A 25,740-nucleotide genomic window follows, 5' to 3' on the forward strand; every position below is an offset into this window, starting at 1 on the left:
TTGGCATAAAAGAAAAATCTATAATTTTGACCCATACAATGTATTTTTGGCTATTGCTATAAATATACCCCAGCGACTTAAGACTGGTTTTGTGCTCCAGGGTCACATATATGGTCAGTGTGACCAGAAATGAAAGGAATCGTTTACCCCAAAATGAACATTCTGCCAACATTGACTCACCCTCACGTCATTCCAAAGTATGACTTTCTTTCAGTTTTTCTTGTGTTTAATCAGCAGCATCATATTAGCGCAATAAGTCTCGTTGCAGTGCAACAGAACATTTTCATTGCATAATATCATTTTTGGAGTTACTTTCATTGAATTTGTGTGTGTGTGTGTGTGTGTGTGTTTCAACAGGCTCAACAGGTTCAAACAGGTTTGGAATGACATGAGAGTGAGTTAATGATGACAAAACTCATATTTTTGGGTGACTGTACCTTTAACAGAAAGACCTATCAGGACACAGGAAAGCTAAACCATGACACATTTTTGTTTGAATCAGATATCAGCACATGTACAGGTGAGAAATACACTATGCTTGTCCCAGGAACCGCTGATCAACACTGTGAGAGGTAAATGTCATTCTGGGGTGATTTGGGGAGCAGATTAGCAATCCAGATGAAGTAAGTGATGGGTTAAGGCTGGGTTTAGGGATAAGCTTAGCCTTTTGTAAATCTGCCCTCTGAGTAAAGATGACTCCACATAGTGACATTAGTCAGAAGTGAAAGCTCAAAGCCTGAAAAAATACAGGTTTTAAATCAAGGGGCGAAATTCAGTGCAACTGCTAAAGGAGGATTTTCACAGTTCCCGCAGGCCGTAGCTGTTTTAAACCGGAGCTCAGGCTAAGGATTAGTCTATACTCAAATAAACAAGCAGTCATTTTGGATTCTCGGCAAGGTCACTCTCATTTTCCCAGATACCCTCCAGCTTGAGGGAATCACATGGGTGCAAAATCTCACCAAATCGGTCAAGAAAATTTCCATGTCGTGTTTCAATCAAAAATCAAATGAAAGAAATAAATAATTATATTTTGTTCAATGAAAATGAAGATTAAGATTAAGGGAAGATTTAGGGAAGAATGGTTTATCATATGATTGTCACCTTATTGTTTTACACACAGTATCCTTCCATAAATCACACAATATGCAGTATAGGATTATTGCAGGATATGTAATTTATATATATATATATATATATATATATATATATATGTGTGTGTGTGTGTGTGTGTGTGTGTGTGTGTTGGCATTAATAAGAGATAAGCCAAGTATGGGACTTTGCTTATCTTACCTTTTAGTGCAAACCTTCTGCTTCTTTCATTTTCTCAATAAATGTTTTTCATTTAACACTCTCAGATATACAGTATAAAAAATATTGTGGTAAATATTCATTACAAATTTCAAATAATTTTCAAATGAAGCATCCAACTTTGATTATGAATAAACTGAAAATCCATATATTTTAACATAAACCTCCTCAGTTTGACAGAAGATGTAGAAATGTTTTTTTTTTCTTTCTTCTTTTTAAGATATGTGTTTATATTTTAACTTAACTATAATTTATAATCATATGCTCTAAGGACACTCTGGGTTTTATGGAAAGTGAGTAATAATCAAATATCATATTTTCTGATCAAATAAAAAGATGATCAAATGAAATGGAAATATTTATGATAAAAACATTCTATTGATCATCTCTGATTTATTGAACTTGTTTCAAAAGGAATGGCAGACTGAAATCAGTCAGCTAATGGAGTCTTGTTGTAGTCTATCTTGGCTCACTGATGAAAATAGCAATAAATGCTGCATTGTTACAGAATGTCATATGATATCATATTCCCATATCCAGAAATGTATTTTAGTTAATGTAATGATCAAACGATTTTTTTTAATTGCAGCTGCTAATATTGCATGCAAGCTGTAAAGCTTATGCTATTTCTTTGCATAACTGTTAGTGGTGTTTAACAACAATATACATAGAGTATATATAAAATACATTGCATTGTGGAACTCACAGATAGGTTTGTAGAACACAAAGACCATTTTATGAGGATGTTAATGTCAGTACAGCATACAGACGGTCTGCTGACATAGATGTCAGATGTTGTGCTCTTGAGCAAGACACGAAACTCATGTCCTACCCAAGGCTTACTCCTTTAGCTGACCCTTGTCTTTCTTTTATTCTTTCTCTCTCTCTCCATAGAGAAGTTGGTGGAACATTAAGTAATGGCAAACAAGATTATCTTCTTCTTTGTCACTACTTCATTGAAAGATTAATTACCTTCCTCCAATATCACAAGATTTGATCAGCCAACAGCTGTGCTATTAGTTAAACAAAGTCAGCCACTGTTTCTTATGTTGGTGATGCTGGCAAAGTCATGGTTCACCACTATGAGAGATTTTCACACAAACATTTTTTACGACCTATGTGGGTTTTCGGTGGATAGTAAAATGGAGTTGTTGGGCAGATTTTCCTGTTCCTGTATACCTCTGAGAAAATTCTTGTGAACCTTAGAAACTACTTGGCATCCTGAATTGACCCTTTGCTAAGCTCCGCCCCTTGGTTACTGTTGCTTTCTCAGACCAAGGAGGTAAAAGCAATCCATTAAGCTTTTCCATTTATCTCAATGACAATTGCTTAGCTGGCATAAGTACTGTATGTAATTTAAAACCAGCCAATATTGCTCATAGGCACTCAGTTGTTGATACAGGATTTTTAATCACTTTAGCCATAGTAGCCATGTGACAAACAGCTCTGGAGCAGCAGGAAGATGACGCCATGTTCACAATGATTGACTGATCACAAGAACGTGCACAGTTCCAAATGTTTTAAGCTGACATCATCTTTTAACATCAAAAGCAACAGATCAGGCAAAAAAAAGTCATTTCAAAAGTCTATTTCTAGCTATTCAATTAAAAAAATAGGCACTGGTCAAACATCTACTATAATATAATGAAATATTTATAATATTGCTTGCAAAAATAAATTTGGTCAGAATACATAGATTTTGCCAGTAATACATACTGTTGTAGTGGTTCTCACATGTGGCACCAACTTAAAAGAATAGTTCACCCCAAAATGAAAATGTTGTCATCATTTACTGACATCATTTACTGACATTACATTTATTTTTGAACACAAAAGAATTTTAAAGAATTTTAAATTGTTGTTGGTCCCCATTGACTTCCATAGTAGGGAAAGAAGTACTGTTTGATTACCAGCATTTGTCAAACTATCTTCTTTTATATTCAACATAAGAAAGAAACTCATACGACATGAGGGTGAGTACATGATAACAACATTTTCATTTTGGGGTAAACTATTTCTTTTAAGAAGTGAGTTTTGGTCAAATGTAAGAGTGAGAGTGTCAGATGACTCCTTTCTTCTTTTATTTTGGGGCATCAGATAAGGAATTTTACCTTGACAGCTAAAACAATCAAAGAATCAGAAATTTTGTCAGCTGACCAGTCTGAAGGATTTATGGGATTTTGGATAACTTGTAGTAACCACTACAATGCCCAGATGGTGTAGTTACGCAATCTACCAGCAGGAGCTAACGGAATCATGTTAAGCGACCAGCCCGACACTGACTCAAAATTTCCAATTTGTTAGATACAATCTAAACTATCTAATATAAAAAGCTGACATTAATATAAAAAGTAAATATTTACTTTTAGGTCATTTTAAATAGTGATAAATTATAATGTCAAGTTTGATCACTCATTCTACCCAGCTTATAATGGCCAGTAATGACTTAATCACTTGATTTGAGTATTATTGTTTTCATATATTGTATGGAATGTATTTACTATTTTCCTTTAGGTTATTATACACACAATTTTTAAATGAAAATTAAAGTTGTGAATTGTTTTGAGTTTGCTTATGTAAAGCTATAAAGGTTAAACAATTTGAACCTCACATAGCTGCATTACTGAGTATGCCCTCTAAAGAAGCATTGTGGTTGGAGGAATACCCATAATCCCTTATTTGATCAAAACATGGGGAATTACAAAGATGTGTAAATTAATTGTTATTTAGAATTAAATGTTGACGATATATGTGTTTTTGATGTTTTAATGTTTAGGGTCACCATTAGTGTGATTAGTGTTCATTTTGGTTAGATTTGCCCATTTCTTTGAATTTATCTATATTATCAACAGCTAAGCAATTTTAAGTTTATTAACTTTCAGGGCTAGACAGTTGTAGAAACTTTTTTTCCTAAAGTCACAATGTTATGGATGTAATGACAGATCTTTTTTTCTGTATTGTGACATACATTTGAGTATTCTGTCTAGACGGAGGAAGATATGAATGTAAGACTTCGATTGTAAGAAAGGGTCGGGGTTTAAGTGATTACAAAATGATTGGTGAAGTCCAGCATAGTTCATTCACCAGAATATTGAGACATTTTCATTAATTGAGACCATTTAACTAAAAATTACAATGTCAAAAAACTATTGAAAAAATTAAACATATGCAAGGATGAATTGTTCACAGTAACATCAATAACACACATTTAGAAAAGGCATGTTATTATCATTTAAAGTTATACTGATAGTTTATTCAACCAAGTAATCAACGTTCAATAAATTCTTAATATTGTGTCAGACGTTTTTGCTTAGGAAGCTTGACTTAACTTAAAATAATAGTGAACAACCACTCTACCTCAAAAACTACTTGGTACAACTAACTACTGAAGTTAAAAAAATCCCCAAATGTTTTGCAGCTGCTTACCTCATATAACTCATCTTTTGTTATTTTTCACAGTTGAATGAATCACAAATCTCTGTGAATAGACTTTCAGTAAAATAGCACAAGCTAGTCTGAAACAACTGCGAACAGTTGCTATGGTAGGACTGGTCAGTAACCTTTTTAAGGTGGGACTTTTAAGTGCAGGGTTAATTGTTTTGCAGCTCCTAATACATGACATCAGTATCAGAAGTGACCACAGTTTGTCTCTGACACATCAAGCTTATCTCTAGTGGCCAGAAGTTTCATTTTAAGGCCGCCCATCCATCTATTCCTCACATTTGTCCTTGTGCTGGCATGAGGAGAGCCTATAGGGCCTTCACAGAAGGTCAGCTTGCATCTTCTCCGGCAGCTGACTCACAGTCACCTCGCTGTAGGATGTACCGATCAGCACACAGGCAGTCCTTTGAGGCGGGGTCTGTTGACAATGAGGGTCCGCCTCTGTGCAATGAAGACAAGCGCCATGGCTATCCGCCAGGCCATTGGAGAGTCGAGTGGTATTGCTAGCATCCTTGTTGCAACATAGAGATGTTTGCCGTTGAAGATCCTTCTCACCAGGCACAGGGCTTCCTTTGCACGGGCTGGAACATATTCGTTTTCGAATCTGAGCGGTGTCCCTGCTCAGAGATTTGCGAAAGTTGGGCTTGAATACCAGGTACACCACAGGGTTGTAGATGGTGGAGGATTTGGCAAAGATAGCTGCTAATGCAAAGGCTATAGGGGGAACCTTACTGGGTTCCACAAATGCGGCCCACATTGCCACAACAGCATAAGGGCTCCAGGCGGTCAGGAAACCGATGCACACCGCCACTGAGAGCTATGAAAGAATCAGAAATAACTCTATATTTCCACACTTTCTGGAGAAAATAAATAAATGATTCATTCTTCATTTGCAGTTGCAAAGCACTGTTGTACTTTGAAACGCTAGAAATTAAATCCCCCTGCATTCATTAATTGTATCCCTTAACGCAAATAATCAAAATGATGTGAAAATAAAGTCTTCTTCCTTAAAATGGCTTGAAAATAACTCTACATCCTTTCCTCATTTAGTATATATACAGATCCATTAATATGCAAATTAGTCCCGTCCTCCACTCGTTTACATAAGCTTGGACTACCTATTCCACTTTCACTCTGTTAATTTATGTAGTTAATGCTGTACAATATTGGATTTAATTAGCCATATATGTTTGAATTAGAAACTGACTGCAAAAAATAAGAGGACGAGTATATATCCAGAATATATCCCTCTCTACAATGTCAGACAAGTAACAGTAATTGATATCATTAGCCATTGTTTCCTGGAGCCCAGTCTGAAAACATTTATTTTATATGAGTCTTCATGTCATTGCACCCGGTCCCTTAAAGGGGACCTATTATGCAAAAATCACTTTTATAAGGTGTTTGAACACAGTTGTGTGGCTGCAGTGTGTGAAAACAATCAGCCTATAATGTTAAAAATCCACCCACTCATTTTTTTTTTTTTATAATACCAATAAATCATAAACAGTCTCTCCAAACGAGCAGTTCCAGATTTCTCCCTATGTATACGTCACCTTAAGGAAAAAGTCCCGCTCGTTTGTGACGCTTTCTGCCATATTAGCATAGACACATCCCTGAGTGTAAAGCAGCAGTCCGCCATTACTGTTTTCTTGCTGTAACGTTAGCTGCTGGAGATATACAATGTCAGTGCTAAAGAGGCATTACAAGTGTTGTGTTTTGGGATTCACCAACAAACATAGGAGTCTCCATAGACTCCCTCTATCTGAGCTTCTGAGGACACTGTGGTTAAATTTAATTTTCGAAGGAAATATCCCGGAAAAAATCAGTAAATTCCCCTGTATGTTTAGGGATCAATACCAACACTTCATGTGCGAACGTCAGCTCCAGACAGTAAGTATCATGCGTTTGTTTTCCAAATTGCTTTCTGAAAGAGCCTTGGCACTCTGTAAGGCTAATGTTGCTAAAGCTACCATTATCCCTGCCTGTTTTCACTGGTGCTGCCTTCACATGCTACCAGAATGATTGTAAATAGGAATGTGGTAGTTAAAAATTGCATATGAAAGCAATGTGAAGTCGACCGCTTGAATTTGTTGAGCTCATAATCACAAGTGGGACTTATAAAGTTTGTGATAGCATGTGAAGGCACCATGAGACCAGCTATGTCGTTATTTTTATTGCGTGATGTGCTCCCCGTAAACGCATTTATTATACACAGTACAATCAGATGACTGAGTACGTTTTGCTGTAAAGATAACAGGCTTGTACTAATAGTAGAATGTTTATTTGTTTGCTGGAGCTTGAGCTCTTAAAGCTCCGCCCTCTTCTGAAAGGGGGCCGGGAGCACCAGCTCATTTGCATTTAAAGGAACATACACAAAAATGTCGCATTTTGGCTCATACCCTAAAAGTGGTAATTTTAACAAGCTATAAAAAAATGATCTGTGAGGTATTTTGAACTAAAACATCAGAGACTTATTTTACATCTTGTAAAAAGGAGCATAATAGATCACCTTTAAGCAATGATGCTTTGCACCTTACCTTCACAATGAGGATATGGGCATTTGTTGTCTTGGTCTGTGGTGACACATGTTGCTGTACTGCCTGCCGTGACCCTCGTACAGTGATGAGTATCAGTATGTAGGAGAGGAGGATGATGGCAAGAGGCAGGGCATAGCAGAAGAGGAAGAGACAGATAATGTAAGACATGGACAGAGCATCCTGGCCTGGTGCATACCTGAAAGAGAGAACAGGACATATCCATGGTGATGATAATCAGGGGCACCGCTGGAGTTTCTAGGGCCTCTGCTTATTTCCTTGGACTGAAATCACTGATTGTCTGAATCCTCCAAACCTTGTTCTTTTTTTTCCCCCATTACGGTGACCCTAATATGCCCTTGTTCATATGCCCAGATTGTTGGTGTTACTGGGCCACCTGAGAGAGACTGAGAATTATTGGGGCCACATGAGCCACAACCCCCGTGGCCTAATGGATGAGGTACTGGCTTCCTAAGCCAGGGACTGTGGGTTCAATACCCATCTGTGGTGAGTTTAAGCAGAGTGGTTAAAGAGCATAGCCCAGAGGTTGATTAATCAAAACCATTCTCTGCTAAGACTTCTACACTTACGTAGATACTCAAGTCTTTCTGAAAGCAAAGCTACCACTGTGCTATGCCAAATTGGTCATTGTCTAGCCAAAACTATAAAAAGTAGCACTTAAAGGGATAGTTCACCCAAAAATGAAAATTCTGTTATTAATTACTCACCCTCATGTCGTTCCAAACCTGTAAGACCTATATTCATCTTCGGAACACCAATTAAGATATTTTTGATGAAATTTGAGAGCTTTCTGACCCTAAATTATGTTGTTAAAATAGTCCATGTGACATCAGTGGTTCAACCTGTATTTTATGAAGCTACAAAAATACTATTTGTGTGCAAAGAAAACAAAAATAATGTTTATTCAACCATTCTTTTCTTCTGTGTCAGTGTCCGCTGCACGTTCACAAGAGTACCACGACGCATGCATGTTGTGCTGCTGACACAGGAGCCGGCATTTTGACGTATGTGCTGCGCCTTGTTTGCAAGCAAAAGAATGCACATGCATGCGTCATTGGACTGTCATGAATGTGTGTCAAAGACTAGTCTCGCGTAGCCAGACCTTCAGACTGACGGCTGAAGGTCTGGAATCCATGGCAGCTTTCATTGGCCAAGGCCCGCCCATGAGGCCGTTTGACCGACATTTTAAACAACCAATCACAGTTTGTTTCGTTCAGCGTCACGTTTCGGGGCGTGGAAATGTCGCCACAATAACAGACCGGTGTGTAAAACTCTCGGACGTATTTTAAAGATTCTATGCCGCGAACTTTAAATATTTCACATACTTTTGAAAATCCAGCGATTAGTTGATCATGATAAGCACTCATTGTCACAGTTGTAAACAGGACGGCTTTCTTCTTTCGTGAGGGGGTTTGGCGTCACGGCATCTTTGTTTCCAGACGGAACGTTTAAGAACGCAACACACACGTCTCCAGGAAATCCTGTATAATTCAACCAATTCGATGACGACTTCGAAACTCCTGAAGTGTTTCCACTTTTGTGTGCCGTATGCATCAGACGTTCAGCCAACGGTCCGTAGGTGTGACGTCTGAGGCTGAGACTAGTCAAAGACTGACACAGAAGAGAAGAAATTTTTGAATAAAGTAATTATTTTTGTTTTCTTTGCACACAAAAAGTATTCTTGTAGCTTCATAAAATTAAGGTTGAACCACTGATGTCACATGGACTATTTTAATGATGTCCTTGCTACATTTCTAGGCCTTGAACGAGTCAGTTCCATTGCTGTCTATGCAGGTTCAGAAAGCTCTCGGAATTCATCAAAAATGCCTTAATTTTTTTTTCCGAAGATGAGCAAAGGTCTTATGGGTTTGGAACGACATGAGGGTGAGTAATTAATTACATAATTTTCATTTTTGGGTGAATTATCCCTTTAATTTAGGCCTAAAGTCAAGTTGTTTTCAAAATACCTGGGTATAGGATTTCTCCTAAGGTGAGGTCAAGGTCAAGGTCAAGGTCAGTTTATTTATATAGCACATTTAAAAACAGCTAGTGTATGCCAAAGTGCTGTACATATACAAATAAAGTAAATATAGAGATTAAGAGAATAAAAAGAAATAACTCAAAAACACATAATCAATACAAAACACATTAACATACACAAACATACATTTCATCCAAAAGCCAAGGAATACAGATAAGTCTTCAGGCGGGATTTAAAAACAGGAAGGGAAGGCGCAGATCTAATGTCCCGAGGTATGCTGTTCCATAGTCGAGGATCGGCTACAGAAAAAGCCCGATCCCCCTTAAATTTCAAGCAAGAGCGAGGTATATGCAAGAAAAGTTTATCAGAGGATCTGAGAGAGCGAGAGGATTGCTGATAGCTGAGAAGTTCGGACAAGTATGATGGGGCTAGATCATTTAATGCTTTATACACAAATAATAAAATCTTAAAATGGATCCTATGCTGCACCGGTAACCAATGAAGAGATGCTAGGACAGGAGAAATGCTTTCTCTCCTCTTAGTACCAGTCAGCAACCTCGCAGCTGTATTCTGGACTAACTGCAAGCGATTCAGTGATGAATGATTGAGACCCATATAAAGTGCATTGCAATAATCAAGTCTGGAAGTGATGAAGGCGTGAGTAACTATCTCCAAATCCTTAAACGAGAGCATAGATTTTAATTTGGCTATTTGCCTTAGTTGAAAAAAGCTGCTCTTCACCACAGCACTTATCTGTTTTTCAAATTTCAGATCAGTGTCAAAAATCACACCTAAGTTTTTAGCAAAAGGATGAAGGATGAATAAGGTGAGCAGAATATCACAGTGGGAGAGTGCTGGGCCCATAACCCAGAGGTCGATGGATCGAAACCGTTGTCTGCTACAGTCCAGTACAGTACAGATCCATCGTCCAGGTGTAAAACACAAATCCTCTTAGTCCTGGGACTATTGGAACACTGTACCAGTGTTTTGAGATGCGGTTTAAGTAGACTTTAATCTAGTTTAGTGTTTCTCAACTTCAGTCCTTGGGATCCATTTCTCAGAATGTTTTAGATTTCTCCCTATCTAACCAAAAACCCGCTGACTTCGGGACTTAAACCACTTCCATATTTTAGGCCTCATTCCTGTGGCTATTCCACAGTCCAGTCATAACAATCCTCTTAGTCCTGAAACTATATCAACGCTGCATGAATGTTCTGAGGAGCTGTTGAAGCAGACATTGATCTAGATCACTATGCTTGTGTTATAAATACAGTTCAAATGCCACTAAACCACCTGACCAAGACTGAGAAGTATTGGGGGCACATGAGCCCCAGCCACAGTGGCCTAATGGATAAGGCACTGAGACAAGCCAGGGATTGTGGGTTCAAGTCCCATCTGGGGTGGTCTAATCTTTGAGAAGGTGTAGTTAATGTGGGCCTAAACCTGTTGTGGGAATGGCAGGTGTGAAAGCAAAAGAATGCTTGGCCTATAACCCAGGGGTTGGCGGATCCTTTCCTTATAAAAAGGCTCAAACCCTAAATCAAGAGCATATTTCATGGTCCAGGTGTGAAACACAAAACCTCTGGCACTATACAACACTGCATGAATGTTTTGCAAAGTTGTTGAAGTAGATGGCTATGTAGGTGTCACTGGGCTAGCTGACCGAGACATAAAATTACTGGGGACAAAAGAGCCACAGCCTGATTTTCATGTCTGCACTCTACTATCCTATAAACAAAGGCAACAATTTCTAAAAATAAAACCATAAAAAGATTGGAGTAATTTTGTTAGAGAGTACTCCATGTGATCTCAATAGAACATTCAGTGCATTAGATTACTTTAAGAAGTGTGTCATTTTTTGATGATAATATACTTTTTTCCTATCCCAGTTCATTTTGCAAATATAAATAAGCCATTTGTAGGTTTTTAAGTTTCTAAAAAAGTGAAAAGTACAATGTAGCTCTGTGGCACTATAAAACTATCAAAGTGATCACATTTACAATGTTTCCTTTTCAGATGATAAAACAAAATCCAATATACTTGTACTTATCGAGGGACCCGAGCCATATCTCGAGACCAGAATATCAGTCTCTAAACAGGAATAGGGCTCTTTTGACTTGGGTCAGTAAGCAACTACCCAGAGTGCACGTAAACACACACACACACACACACACACACACTCACACTCACTTAGAACACCTGGGCAACTGCAATGCCAAGAAAATCACACAGAAAACCCTAGAATAATAGCATATAAATTACACATCACCTTTAGGCTGACCTTTTGGCTCTCTTTGTCTGTTTTTCTGAGAATCTTTCAGTGCTCCCATTAACATCCTCCCAGGCACTTACCAGTCTATGCAGCATGCTGTCCCGTAGGGTTCAGGGCCATAGTGACCCCAATTTGCCAAGGGACCCACAGCAAACACCATGGCATAGCACCACACCCCCACTATCATCAGACAGGCATGAGAGTAGGAGAATTTGTTACCTATTAAAGCACGCAAAATCACAGAAGCATTCATTTAGCACAAAGTATTGATCACTATTAAATGTTTTCTACTGTGTTTATTTTACATTAAAAAAAAAACTGAAAATAAATTTTGAAAGCAAAACATTTTTCTTTTAGAAGCACACCACTTCCTGTTGGCCAAATCCATTCATTTCCCACATGTGCTTACGAGGGAAAGATTCTGTACCAAGAAAGTTATGCTGTGGTAAGATGAGTTATCGATCAAACATCAGTCATCCTTATTCTTGTAATTTGTCAGAAGTACAATTATAAATTCTTTTTTTCTGTCTTTTTTTAAAGGAGACCATAGAACATTGAAGTCATGAACAATATGTACTGTAGGGGTGACATTTTTTTTAGGCCAAAACCTATATGCGAGTTCGCATTTTAGCACTTGTTCCATTGTCGTGAAAAAGGGTAGGCCATTTTCACAGCCTCGTTTGTGTTTATTATTAAATCTTGTAAACTGTTCTAACTCAAACTTTTAGCAAACTTTTTTTTTTTTATAAAAACTGAAAGAGTTGTCGGAAACTTAACTGTGGTGACGTTAAAGTCATGCATCCGTGGTGTAGTTTGTTTATAGCCTATACTTCAGCCAATTGTATTTAGGCATCAAAATTCATAAAAGTTGTGTTCATTTGTGAAGATTTTCATGATGAACAAAAAATGTCTGTAATAATCAATAAGCCAATGAAATTGCTTGGTCAAGGGAGTCAGGATGATGTTATTGTCCGCCTTGGCCTATAAAACTACGGCTCTGCAGCACTATATAGGGCTTGTCCTTGTCAAATGGGTCCAAGCAGGACATCAAAGCAATTCTATTGGCTTGAAAAATACTTTTAATAGGAACCTTGTTCTATGTCTGATTAGAAAATCTAAAGTTAAATGCATGATATATTCTGTCATATGTAAAAATTACTAATAATGTATTTTAAATACATGTATAATGATAATTTACAGAAGATATATTGATTGCAAAATTCAGCATATCTCTTTTTTTTATTATTAAAGTTTCAGCATACTAGCCTAACATATTTCTAGCTTGCTAACTTAGGCCTATACTCTACAGGTCACTTACCATACACATACAGTATACGCAAATCTTCTTGCATTTGATTAGACATTACAAACCTTGACCCTACATGGTCTGATTTGGTTTGATTGGATGGACCAAACTGTTTGTGACACAGTGGCCAGAATGTAAAACGTAAAGAATGTTAAAATACTGTTTTTATTTATGAAATCTCTGTTAAGCATTGATGGCAGTACACAGGCTGTATACTTATCTGTGCGTCAGCTGAGCAACTACCATTGAGATGAATGGGAATTCTTATGCAATTTTTGGTTACTTTCAAGGGCATTTTTAGAATGTCGTGTCGTGCGAGACACGAGCAAAACGGTCAAACATGCCTGTCCAGCACAAGCTTACATGGAATATGGAAAAGTAGCACAGTGGAATTTAAAAAAGGCCCCCAACAGTGCTTCCACAACAAACTATAATATACTATATTACTCTATAGTTATGACATCTATCAGGTACAGAACTAAAGACTCACAACCTATCTGGCAACATGCCCTCTAAAATAAGGCTTCAACTGCATCCCAAATATATTTGCTTCTCTTCCACCTACAGAATCCATCTGTTCACCTGCTGTCCTCCTTGCCATCTTAATCTCTGTTCTCAAGCTCACCCACATGCCGTTAACCTGCTCCATCTAAATTGTCTCCTCTCTCCCACACACACCTTCATCTTTTCAACAGTCAGTTAAATCCAATCAGTTTCTCCGAGCCCAATGCTCAATATGCATAATAGTTTGCACTGTTAATAGTTTGCAGAGAAACACAATTTCGTTCTGCTGGACACTTGTTGTAAGGCTAGACTGACAATAAAGTATTTGAACTTGAACTTGAACTTGAAATGCTGAAACTGACAAAACTAATGAACTCTAATGAGGCCAACCGCTCCTGTCCAGACGTGGGATTATTGACCAAAAGCCAAACAAACACTGGGCATCTAGAGCCTGATAAAAGGTAGAATATCCAATAATCACACTGAAAGCCATAAGGTAATGAATTTCCCTTTGGGGTGCATCGCGGCAGGACAGAAGGGATTCATGCAGCTGCATCCGATTCTTAATTAAGATATGGAGGAGGGCCAGGGTGGAAGATAAATGTATTGCGGTGTGAAAGGTGTTGAGGAACAATACCATAGTTTGGGAAGCAGACTTTGAGGCAGCAGACGGACGACAGAGCAGTGAGATTTGTCAGGCTGGATAAGCCGAAGAGGACGCCACATACAGCATAGCACAAACATGTCAGCTCTCCGAACAGCCACCTGAGAGAATGAGAAAGAAGCAAGTAAAGAAAGCAATGGACAGTAACTTTTTGAGTTTTCAGTAAAACCATCTTTACATTACAAATATGGCAGAGAAGCCAGATCTGAAATGGCTGAAAAAAACATTGCTACTGAGTTTTGATGTGTGGCATCACATGCACATTGTTATTTAAATTATATCTCGTAATTTTTTAAATGTTGTATCTCATAACTACAATCAGGGCCGTTTCTAGGCATAGGCGGTCGCCTAGGTTGCCACCAGCTGAAGGGGCGCCAATGAGCGCACGTACTGGCACTTTTAGCAGGGTTGTGATAAAGAGTGGCACGGTCACCCTGAAATATGTCTGCCGCCCCCACTGGATCCCCCAACATTATTGGGCTAGAGTACTGTCAATCTGACGATGCCTGTATGTCACTAGATCAGAGTGCTGTCAATTGCTGCCTGATTGTTGCATGCAAAGTTTGCATTTGGAGCGCTCAACAACGCCGTTAGATCAGTGGGCTCTGTCAGTGCTTTGGCAAGGTAACACTTTTTTTTTGCCATGCAATAAAGCTAAGTTCAAAGGCCAATTTAAAATATTGGTACAGTAAATAAAGTGCACAAAATCAGTATTTTGTTTAGGCAGTATTTGTGGCACTTTTGTGGCACATTTGTCCAAATATTTGTGGCAGATTTGTCCAAAAGGTGTGCGTTTTTTGCGCCAATGCATTGTTAAAGGATCAGCGTGTCATGTAATATTCCCATATAAACTTTAACATCCAATTAAAAAATATTTGTATAGTAAAATTCGCTAATTCACGAGATCAATACATCCTTTATTAGACCGCTTTGTCGAGTTAAATGCATCCTTACAGAGGTGTCGAAATGCTGAATCAATTCATTCACTTCCAACAGCGCTTAATGGGAGCAGTGTCATAGAGGGCAGAGCGTCACGTTATTTAAAGGGGACATCAACGCGTTAACGAGTAGCAAATGATTAAGTAGCTGCATTGGTTACTTTTATGCCACTGATAAAGCTTTTATATGTAGTTTGGGGTAACAAAGGGGTTTTATAGGTTTGACTGAAATAATAATGCAATAACTGACACTTTAAATCAATGTTTCAAGAAACAACAACAAAAAAATTGAACAAAAAACAGATAAAGACAAAAAAGTAGCCATTGATAATATCTAAACAATATGTAGTAGTATTGTATAATAATATAATTTGGGGCAATAGGGATTTCGCCTAGTGCGTCAAATTGGCTAGAAACGGCCCTGACTACAATACATTTCTTGTAATTGGAATTTTATATCTCACAATATGATTTTACCTTACAGTTGTGACTGTATACCTTACAATTGCTACTTTTTTTCTTATATTTGCAGCTTTATTTCTTGTAAATATGATTTTATGTCTCTCAATGTAATTTTACATCTCAGTTACCATCTTATTTCTTGTGATTGTGATTTTTTTTTTGATCTCACAATGTGAGATTTGTGTCTTTGTGTTTGTCATACAATTTGAACTGCATATTTCACAATTGCTACTTTATTTCCCATAATTGCAACTTTTTATTTCTTTGAAATGTGATTTTAGCTCATAATATGATTTTTAATCTTTAATTTAATCATTTAAATTTTACACTTTTACTTCTTGTGATTGTGATTTTTTATCTCACAATGTGATTTTAAGACTATATTTCACAATTGCTAATTTATTTCTCATGTTTGCAACTTTATTTCTAGTTATGATATTATATCTCACAATATAATTTTGTATTTCGCAACTCCTTTGTTTTTTTCTCATCTCACAATGTGATTTTATGTCTTGCAATTGTGACTGTATATCTCACAACTGCCATTTTAATTGCAACATTATTTCACATAATTATGACTTTATATCTCACAATTGTAATGTGGTGTTTGGGTTTTGTTTCTTGTTCATTGTTTTCATGTCTTTTATTTTGTAGTTAGGCCTTAGTCATGTTCTGTCATGCTTCCCTTGCCCTCTTGTCTTCATGCTATTGGTTCCTCTGTTCATTGGGTCATGTTCTGATTGGTAGTCTTAGTCATGTGTCCTGTCTCTCATTGGTTGGTTCTTGTCATGTGACCTGTATTGTTTGCTATAAGTAGCCATCATGTTGCCACTGTCTCGGGTCTTGTATTGAAGTTGTAACCTGCTGTTGGTGAGTCTAGTTTGTTTATGCTTAGTTAAGTCTGTTCATGCCTCGTTTAGTCTGTTCAAGTCAAGTCAAGTCTAGTCAAGTCTTGGTTTATTGTTTGGATCACTTGTAAATAAAACTGCACATGGGTTCTCACTACGCTTGTCTTCAGTGGACTGAATCATTACAGCAATTTACATTTTCTCACATTGCCTTTTTTCTTGTTATTGTGATTTATTTATCTTACAATGTGATTTTAGATCTCACAACTGGTGACTTTTTGTTGTAATTATTGCAACTTTATATCTTTTAATTGCAATTGCTTTTAAATTAATAACACAATGAGACTATTTATTTTAAGCTTTCTCAGAATTATCAGTTTTATTTTTACCCTTGAGATTAAAAAAGGCTTCCATTTATTGATGATTCTAGTACCAGCACATAAAACAAGACATATTCTGATTGTCATGAAAACAGCAAGGTCTAACACTGTGTCTCAAATGTCATAAAATGCTGTATTGTTGGTTGCTAGTAGGTGTTCCTACTCCACTGCAATATCCAGCTGTATAAAATTTGTGACATTGTGGCACAGTGTTAGGCAGTTCTGCTGCAGCTTTGGTCCTGTGTCAATGAAATGACGCATCAGAGCTGCTTTAGACTTTGTCTCTGATACGTGGGTGAGCATATTTTAGCACAGACTTCTTGTGGCGTCTGCCTACTTGTGAGCAAAGGCGGATGGAATCGCCAAGGGAAAGAGAGTAACTGTCATCCCAAGGTCACTAATAGATAAATTTATGATGAAGAATTCTGCCGGCTTGAGAGATGATCTCTTACGATACGCAACAAGGAGCAGGATGCCATTTCCCAAGAGTGACAGAATACCTAAAAAGAGAAAGAAAGCAATTTGGTGAATAGTCACTACCACAAGCACTTTGTTTTTCCTTGTTCTAACACCTTGCAACCCCTATTTTACTGTTTTGTTATTGCTCCGACAGCTTGGCAAGACCTGAAACTGCTATGATTTATTCTGGCACTTTACGATTTGAAGTCACCCTTTAAACTGTCATATGTCCTCTTGCTCAGTTTGCCAATGACCTCTGAAGTTTTGATCTAACATCCCTTGAGACTTTAACGTTCACAATATAGCTGTATCTCAAGCATCACATTTTGGATAAAAGCGTACAAAATGCATAAATATAAGTGTTGCATGATTGTGTTCCAATGAGAAACTTAAACTTAAAACTTAAATTTAACAAAGTGAAATGAAACCCAACTATTTAGTTGGGACGTCAAGGCTACTTTGTCATGGGTTCCATCAGAAATTGCATGTCGGTTTTTAAAATGGTGGTTTTGGATTTACTTTTGTTCAGTTCATCAAGTGCATAACCTCACATCCTTGTGGTAAGTTTTATGATGCTTATTTAGCAATATTTTCTAGGCAATGATGTTAAGTGATTAAACCTCTGCAAAAACCATGAGGTGCTTCATGCAATGAATTGCTTCAGACAATTCAAGGTCATCATCAAGAGCGTATCACCCCTAGTAAAAAAGTAATATACTTAAAATACATTTGTCATACTTACTGATATAAAAATTGTAATTAAACTTTACTTGGCATATTACTTGTGCACAATGCACTTTTCTTAATATTAAGTGTGTTTTAATGTAATTTTGATGAGGATTGTATGATCTTTGAATGAAATCAGACTTTAAATGCAAAAATATTTAAAGAGAACCTGAAGTGTACTTGCAATAGTTCCACTTTAGCACAATAAAATTATACTAAGTATATCTTTGTACTTCAGTACAATTAAAGTGCATTAAGTACAAATTAGTTGTTCCAATTTAGCAGACTTTAAGTATACCAGTGTAATATACTAAAAGTACAATTGCAGGACATTTTATTCAGCACATACATATAAAAATGTAATTGTAGTATACTTGGCATGAAATAAATGTATTTCAAATACATTTAAGTATATTTATGTTTCACTAGGGACCGTTAACCATTCTAGGAATTTTTAGTTTAGCGACAAAAATAAAGACAATCAGACTAAGCATTAAGGCTATACTTTCAAAGCTGAGTGCTCCTGTTTAACATGAAGTATATTTTGGTATCTGGATCAATGGTGTTTTTGTTCTGTCCAGTAATTTATCCAAACATACATTGCAAATGGAGTTCATACTGTAAATACAATGACTTTAATACATCTCTGCTATGATGAGAATGTTTCATTTCTGAATTAAAATTCATTTTGATAAAGTCGCAAACATTCCAAAATGTCAGGGAGACACAACCCACCTGATAACATAAGAAAAAAGACTCATTAAAAGGATGAAATTCTTGAAAAGAAAAATTTATTTTTGGTGTCATCTTTACTAATTCATGGGGGGGAAAGTATGTAAAAAATAATATTTGTCATTTTGGGTAACCAACAGGCAGATAGTGCCCCTATAGACCCTCATGTTTGTGTATCAAGGTCAAGTCTCCTAAAACATTGGGTAATATGAGACTTTTATGACAAGGCAAGGTTGGTTCAGGCTGTAAAATATCAATAATTTATGATATTTGTAAAAACCATATGATAAACCATATGATATCAACATGAAAAAATCCTCATGCCATTTCTCCTCTCTCTTCCTCAACTTTACTGTCTCTCGACTGTTCTATAAATAAAGGCTAAAAAGTCCATAAATAATGTGAAAACTTTCAGTTGTAAGTGAATGGACTCACAGAAGGTTGTGTATAAAGAACCCATGAAGACATCGTGCTCCTTTGGGATTTTGGAAACAAAATGGGAAGTTTCCGTGGTATTTCCCATCTGCAGAAAAAAGAAAAGACAAGAAGTTTAGATGAACAGTGGGGAAAGGATGAGGCTAAAGCTGTGGTCAAACAAGAACAAGTATTAAGCATTCATGAGCGAGCTGAGGGTTTTCAGGGCTGAAACAGGGGACATTGTGGTTCAGTTAGCTTTTTGGTGAGTCCATTACAATTGAGATTAGCAGCTCATCTCTCGGTGAAAGGAGCCAGATTCCCACTCGCAGCTAATGTCAACACAATGTCCAGTCCAGTTGTTTTATGGAACATGTAATGGAGGGAAAGGGAATGAAAATGGATTTCTTTGAGGATATGGGCAGAAAAGAAACTCTCCTAGTTCAGTTTGTCCACTGACATGGAGAATCATTTTTGTGATGTGTTTCTGAAATGTCATTTATTTTTATGTAATTTATTATGTATTGTGTTTAAAGGAATAATGTCACTTTTAAAATTTAAATACTGTATACTGTAACCAGTGCTGGGTAGATTACTTGAAAATCGTAGCCCGTTACCGATTCCAAATTACATAACAAATATTGTAGTCTGTAACGTAATCCATTACATTACACATTGTAGGTAATATAATCAGATTACTTTTAGATTACTTTTGACGTTCATCACATTGATTTAAAGCTGCAGTCCGTAACTTTTGGCGCTCTAGCGGTTAATAAACAGAACTGCGTGCATCTTGCGGAAGAACATTGTAGCCGGAGCTACTTCTCTCTGTTTATGTCTATGTCGAATCACGCAGGTACTGGGCTACTCCGCAGCGGTACCTACCCGAACCAGTCTAAAATAATCTGCATATAAACACTTATTATAGGTGTACCGTAGTGACTCAGGACAAGCCAAAAACACGGTTTGGAAAATGGATTCATGGTGTACTCGATTATTATATAAATTTTGAACACAAAAAAGTTACGGACTGCCGCTTTAAATAGAATAATCTTGTTCCATATTCATATAAAAATACAAAGAGAAAGAAAATATTTTCCATTTGTTGTTATTAACAACATGGAGTACATTAAACATTACATTGTCAAGATTTCCCAAACTGGGGTTTGTGAAGGAACTGCAGTGAGCTTGTGTGTTTAACAAAAAAGAAGGATTAGGGAGAATCAATAAATTATGTTTATTATTTTATTGCTATTGTGTGAATAAGAGAGATTACTTTTCATGTAATGGATTAAAAAAGTAACTGTAGTCTGATTCCAAATATATTAAAATGTAATATAATTGTTTTTTACAAATATTTACATTTTGGAATCTGATTATGTAATCCAGATTACATGTAATCAGTTACTACCCAGCACCGACTGTACCGCGTTGGTGATAAATGCAAGAACCAATGAAGTCTGTATGTCATTTCTTTATTTACTCCACATATGCTTACATAAACAAACCAATGTCCTGACGTGAGTGCCAGATTTAAATAAGGGAGGTTGAGATTTTGAGCGAATGCTTCTTAAAGTACAGTCTGCTTTTCTCATAAAGCATTCAGAAGACTTGAAATAACATACACAAATCATATGCACTATGTGTATGGTACTTTTATGTGCTTTTTTTGGAGCTTGACAGTAACAATCACCATCCTCTCATACTTGTGCTTCATGGACCCACAGATTTTACAAGTTGGGCAAGAAATAATGATTTCATTTGATAACCCTAATTTGAGAAGCACAGCCTTGCAAAAGCTAGTACATTTGAAAGTATAAAGAATAACCGATGAGGACATGGTAAATAAATAAATATTATATGGCAGTCTGTGTGGCTTTCATGTATTTTATTTTTTTATTTAATTTGTTGGTTCTTATAAAAATCAACCCCTGAGACACAAGAACCCATAGATAAACAGTCAAATATGGACAAAGCATGAAACTAAAAACAGCTATGTAGGAAATAGTTTGCCTGGGGAAATAGCTAATACAGTTTAATGGTTATTAAACCAAATATTTGACCACAGAATGCCACAATCGTCCAATCAGAATTGAGTGTCCAGAGTGCCGCCTTTTCCCTCTCAAAAGATAACACTTTTTTTTCCCCCACTAGAAGCTCACAAACACTTTCTTTGTTTCCTGTCCTTAAATCCTCCTGAAAACACACACATATAAACACTCATACAGTGTATGTGAATAGGTTATTCACAATAGAGACATAAAGATGTTCGTACACTGATATCCATTCAAGGGCAAAGCCTTTTACTATCTATACAGAGCTGGAGGAGTCAATGACCAAACGGCCTACTTTCTAGAGGCTGAAAAAATGTCAACTCAGCTGTTATGAAATGGAGGAGTGATGCTTCAGCCTGTGCCTGAGGTGTAGGGACACAGCTTGCATCTCTGTCAGGATAATGAGTCACCTTTATATAGATGCAAGCAGATACAAATAACAAGCACAGTTTAATCAGCATGAAAGATTAATATAATGCAAATCATTTTATAATTTGATTAGTGACCTAGAAATATTACGGAATGCTAACCATTTCTACTTTTATTTGTTTATACTTTTTGTTAAAACATTCTGTTTATTACCCCATTTAAATGAATAAAAAGCTACATTTTGAATGTGTTGTCACATGCACATATTGGTGGTTTATGTGTTCATAGTGCTTAAAAAGGAAGGACATCACTTATGTGCTGATGGCAAAATCCAGCAAAAACACACTCTGTCCAGCACTATATTTCAGTTCATGTTGGCAGTCTGTTCTCCATTCCCTCTGAAATAACTGCATGCAGCCAGACATCAGTTTTCTGTTCGTTTGTTTGTGTTTTTTCTCTTTTATTTTATTTAATGGTTGGCTGCAGAAGGGTACATGTAATCTGACAAAAAAAAGTAAATTTTTTTATGTGAACTGAAGACAAATGCTCTTTTTGGAATATTCTAATATTTCTTGGAATTTTCATGAAATTTAATGGAATGTTCTTATTAAAAGGTAGTGAGAGCCATAATTCAATGTCATGTATAAAAGCTATAAGAAAGACTGGCAGAATCTCACATAATGTAAGTTTAAAAAATGTTCACGTACATTTTAAAGAGGAAATTGTTAAGAAAAGTAACAGGGTGCAAAGAAATTTTTTTTGAATTATTGTCATGATTAATTATTCTTTGTAACACTATACTTTTTTAGTCAACTTGAATTTTTGAATGTACAAAATGTCTTGTTCAGTCACACTGTATGTGATTAGTTGACTTTACTAAATAAATAGCTAACTAAATGTCGAACTAAAGTTAATTCACTCCAAATGACAATTATTTATGCATGTCTCAAATATCTTATAAAATAAATATCTAAATTTAAGTTAATCAGACTTCAGTTTCAAGTTTACTGAATAAAGTGTTGCATGTTTACTAACGCAAAATGTTTCCTCATTTTTCCTCAAGTCAATTATTTACATTTAAAGTGACTGAACAAGTCATTTTGTATTTAATGAATAATCAAATTCAAATAAAATAAACAAATGCATTAGATTGAATTAATCACATTCAACAGTGTATGTAGTTGCAGTGTATCTTTCTGTTTCTCTCTGCTTACAGTAAATGCATTCTGGATTAAATTAAACCAATAGCCTATGCAGACACTCAGCATTGCGGTGTAATATATAAATAAGCTCTTTAATGTTTCTTCATTTACAGTTGATTTATGTGCTGTTTTATTTGTTGTCACTTTTAGTGCCTTTCTTTATTCAGAGTTCTTTTTTATTTAAAAACTGTTGCTAACCTAAACTGCAACAGTATTGCATCTCCATATTGTCCTTCTAAACCAGGGACACTCAAATCTGGCTCGTGAGATCCACTTTTCTGCAGTGTTTAGCTCCAACCCTGATCAAACTCACCTACCTTTGATTTTCTAATGATCTTGAAGACATTGTTTAGCATGCTCAGGAGTGTTTAATTAGGGTTAGAGCTAAACTCTGCAGGAAAGTGGATCTCGTGAGCCAGATTTGAGGATCCCTGCTCTAAACCATAATGAAATCATTTCTGCTGCATTATAATCTGACTTTGATTCATATGTCCTCATCAACAGAATTTATACTAAATATTACATTTAGGATGAATTATGATAAAGTTTACTCTAATCACCATAATGTTAAATCAAAATCAATGTTCTGGCACATACTGGCATGTCAAATTGGACCTCTTCCTATGAACTCAAATAACAAGTTCAGTAAACATATTGGAAATGTGTTAAGGAACAATTGCACATTATAAAGAATGGCTATGGGTAATGTCAACAGTGCAGAACAAATTAAGTCAGACGAGTGTATTAATAGTTTAACAGCGTCATCAATTTCATTTGTACATTTGAAGTAAAATTTGCAATCTTGACCTCTGGCAAAGCAAAGATATTGGATTTATGTAATAGTTTATATTAAAAAGATGAGCTTCTAATATTACATTTCAAGTGACAACAAAAAAGGGCATAAATTCATACAATAATCCCAAGATGGTAAATGGATCATTTATTCATGTACTGAAATGTGTGCTGGGGGCTAGCAAACCCTTAACAAATCAACACATTGTTCCTTATGAAGCTAGTGTTCAAACAACTCTGTTTGATTAGGGGTTTCCCAAACTTTTTTGTCAGCCTAAGACAAAATATTTAATAGAAATGACCCTGAGCCTGTGGGTACATTTTTGCAAAATGATACTGCATTGTTTGTAGCACGATTCACTACACTTTCAAAGTAAATTATCGAGTGAGTGTCTCTAAACAGGGCATTTAGTTTTCTTCCAAACTTTTAAATGTAACTCTGGCAACATTTTATTGTGTTGGTTGCTGTTCGTATCATGGCAGTTCGGAAATTAAAGGGGTCATATGATGTTGCTAAAAGAACATTATTTTGTGTATTTGGTGTAATGAAATGTGTTTATGCGGTTTAAGGTTAAAAAAACACATTATTTTCCACATACTTATCGTCCTCTTTTGGAAGACCAAACAAAGTAGTTTCGCTTTCACAACAAAACACACAGCGTCTCCACGACATGGCGGCAACAAGAATACTACAGCGAGAATAAAAGTTACGCCTTCTTTCTTTGCGTGAACATTTGGGCGGCGTTATGCAAATCTTCCCACATCGTGACGTAGGTATGTTGGGGCGTGTTAGAACGAGCCGTTTTAGGTAGGCGTGGTTGACTCTTAACTTTTATAAAGAATATCTCTTTGGATTTGAGACTTTAGTCTTTGCAACTTTACAGATCTTCTTTATGCACCAAGAGCTTGTAACACTACAAAGAGAAAGGAAAAATTTAAATCGCATCATATGACCCCTTTAAGTTTCCAGTGAGTGGCACTATAAGGTTAATGCTCTGTCGCATTTGAAAGTAGCGTCACACCTACATTAAACCTGACCGATAGTGGTTACAAAAGCAAATGTGAGCTAAAAATACATTTGCTGAAGCAACTATGTAATTTTAGCTTGCTTGTACAAGGCTTTGAGCTCTTTTGTGGAGTGTTTTGACTCGAGTTTCACAGGACTCGTACCTGTGAAAGAGCAATGCTGTACCAGGTGAGTAACCAAGAAAGTTTACCATGTCAAAAAAGCCATACATATGGACTGTAGTGGGTAGAAACTGATTACATGTAGTCTAGATTATGTAATCAGATTCCAAAAATAAAGTACTTTTTTAAATGTTCATAATCAGATTACAGTTACTTTTTTTGTGGATTACATGATTACATATTAATCACAACATGGCAGTAACTTATTGATGACATGACATGACATGACGTGACGTGACATGTGGCCAAGTATGGTTACCCATACTAGCACTCCTGAACATTTCAACATCTGTAGTCAAATCATATACTTGCATCAATGTGAAATTGTTAAACCGATCATTCTCCCTTGTCGTTTGAATTTCTTTCATTGATATTTTGCAGAATGTCTGAGCTGAGTCAGTCTATCTTTTTTTTACAATTTTTATCACAAGTACATTTAGAGACTGTTTTACAGAATTGTATATACGATTGCTTAGTGCTTTTTCGAAGCTGAATTTTATAAAAAGTTTGGATTTATTGTATTATTTGTTAAATCTGTATCTGTCATGTAACACCCTCTGAAATTCATACATTTAAAATACAATCAACCAAGAAATAAAACAAAGTATAGGATATATATAATAACATCTTAAAATTCACTCAACCAACTTCATCAGGTGCATCCTGGATTACTTTTTAAACATTATTAAAGTTGTTGCTGGACACTAACCATAAACCTAACTCCAGCCCCTTCTCTTTTTTCATACTTGAATGCATAAAAGCATCATAAAAGTAGTACATACAACTTGTGAGCTATATATTCCATGTATTCTGGAGCCATACATCAGGCTTCTGTGAGAAGTCTGAATTTTAAATCTTTATTCACTTACTTAAGTCACTAAATTTATTCATGTAAAACTCATCTTTGATCATCAAAATGATATATTTAAACGTATTTACGTTTTATAAAACGTTTTACCCATGAAAGTAATTTCTTCATTCTTAAAATGTCTTGAATATAACTCCTTACTTTATTAAGTATATGCAGACTTCATGAATATGCTAATTAGTCCCCGCCTCCACTCTAAAAATGTGCATCCATGTCAGGGCCGCTTCGTCGTCTTTCCTGGAGGACTTAGAGGCCGGCTGTGACACAGGGGGCG

At 36.3% G+C, this 25,740-nt stretch overlaps 1 protein-coding gene and 1 long non-coding RNA gene across 2 annotated transcripts in view; one reads left to right on the forward strand and one right to left on the reverse strand.

The window, feature by feature from the left end:
* Positions 1-4,596: 4,596 nt before the first annotated feature.
* Positions 4,597-25,740, reverse strand: part of opn7d (opsin 7, group member d) — a 57,427-nt gene continuing 36,283 nt past the window's right edge. Inside the window, exons 2-7 of the mRNA XM_016455073.1 lie at positions 19,015-19,102; positions 17,000-17,162; positions 14,008-14,135; positions 11,641-11,779; positions 7,290-7,485; positions 4,597-5,566 (exon numbers count right to left, since the gene is read on the reverse strand). Coding sequence (XP_016310559.1) covers positions 5,069-5,566; positions 7,290-7,485; positions 11,641-11,779; positions 14,008-14,135; positions 17,000-17,162; positions 19,015-19,102 — 1,212 coding nt within the window. The 3' untranslated portion in view covers positions 4,597-5,068. The remainder of the gene's footprint in view (positions 5,567-7,289; positions 7,486-11,640; positions 11,780-14,007; positions 14,136-16,999; positions 17,163-19,014; positions 19,103-25,740) is intronic.
* LOC107664490 (uncharacterized) lies at positions 8,323-8,940 on the forward strand. Its single transcript, XR_001631461.1, has 3 exons — positions 8,323-8,379; positions 8,476-8,478; positions 8,912-8,940. It is a non-coding gene; the product is annotated as an uncharacterized LOC107664490 (long non-coding RNA).

This window comes from Sinocyclocheilus anshuiensis, unplaced genomic scaffold (assembly GCF_001515605.1).
Source record: "Sinocyclocheilus anshuiensis isolate Anshui unplaced genomic scaffold, SAMN03320099.WGS_v1.1 scaffold449, whole genome shotgun sequence".
Lineage (NCBI taxonomy): Eukaryota > Metazoa > Chordata > Actinopteri > Cypriniformes > Cyprinidae > Sinocyclocheilus > Sinocyclocheilus anshuiensis.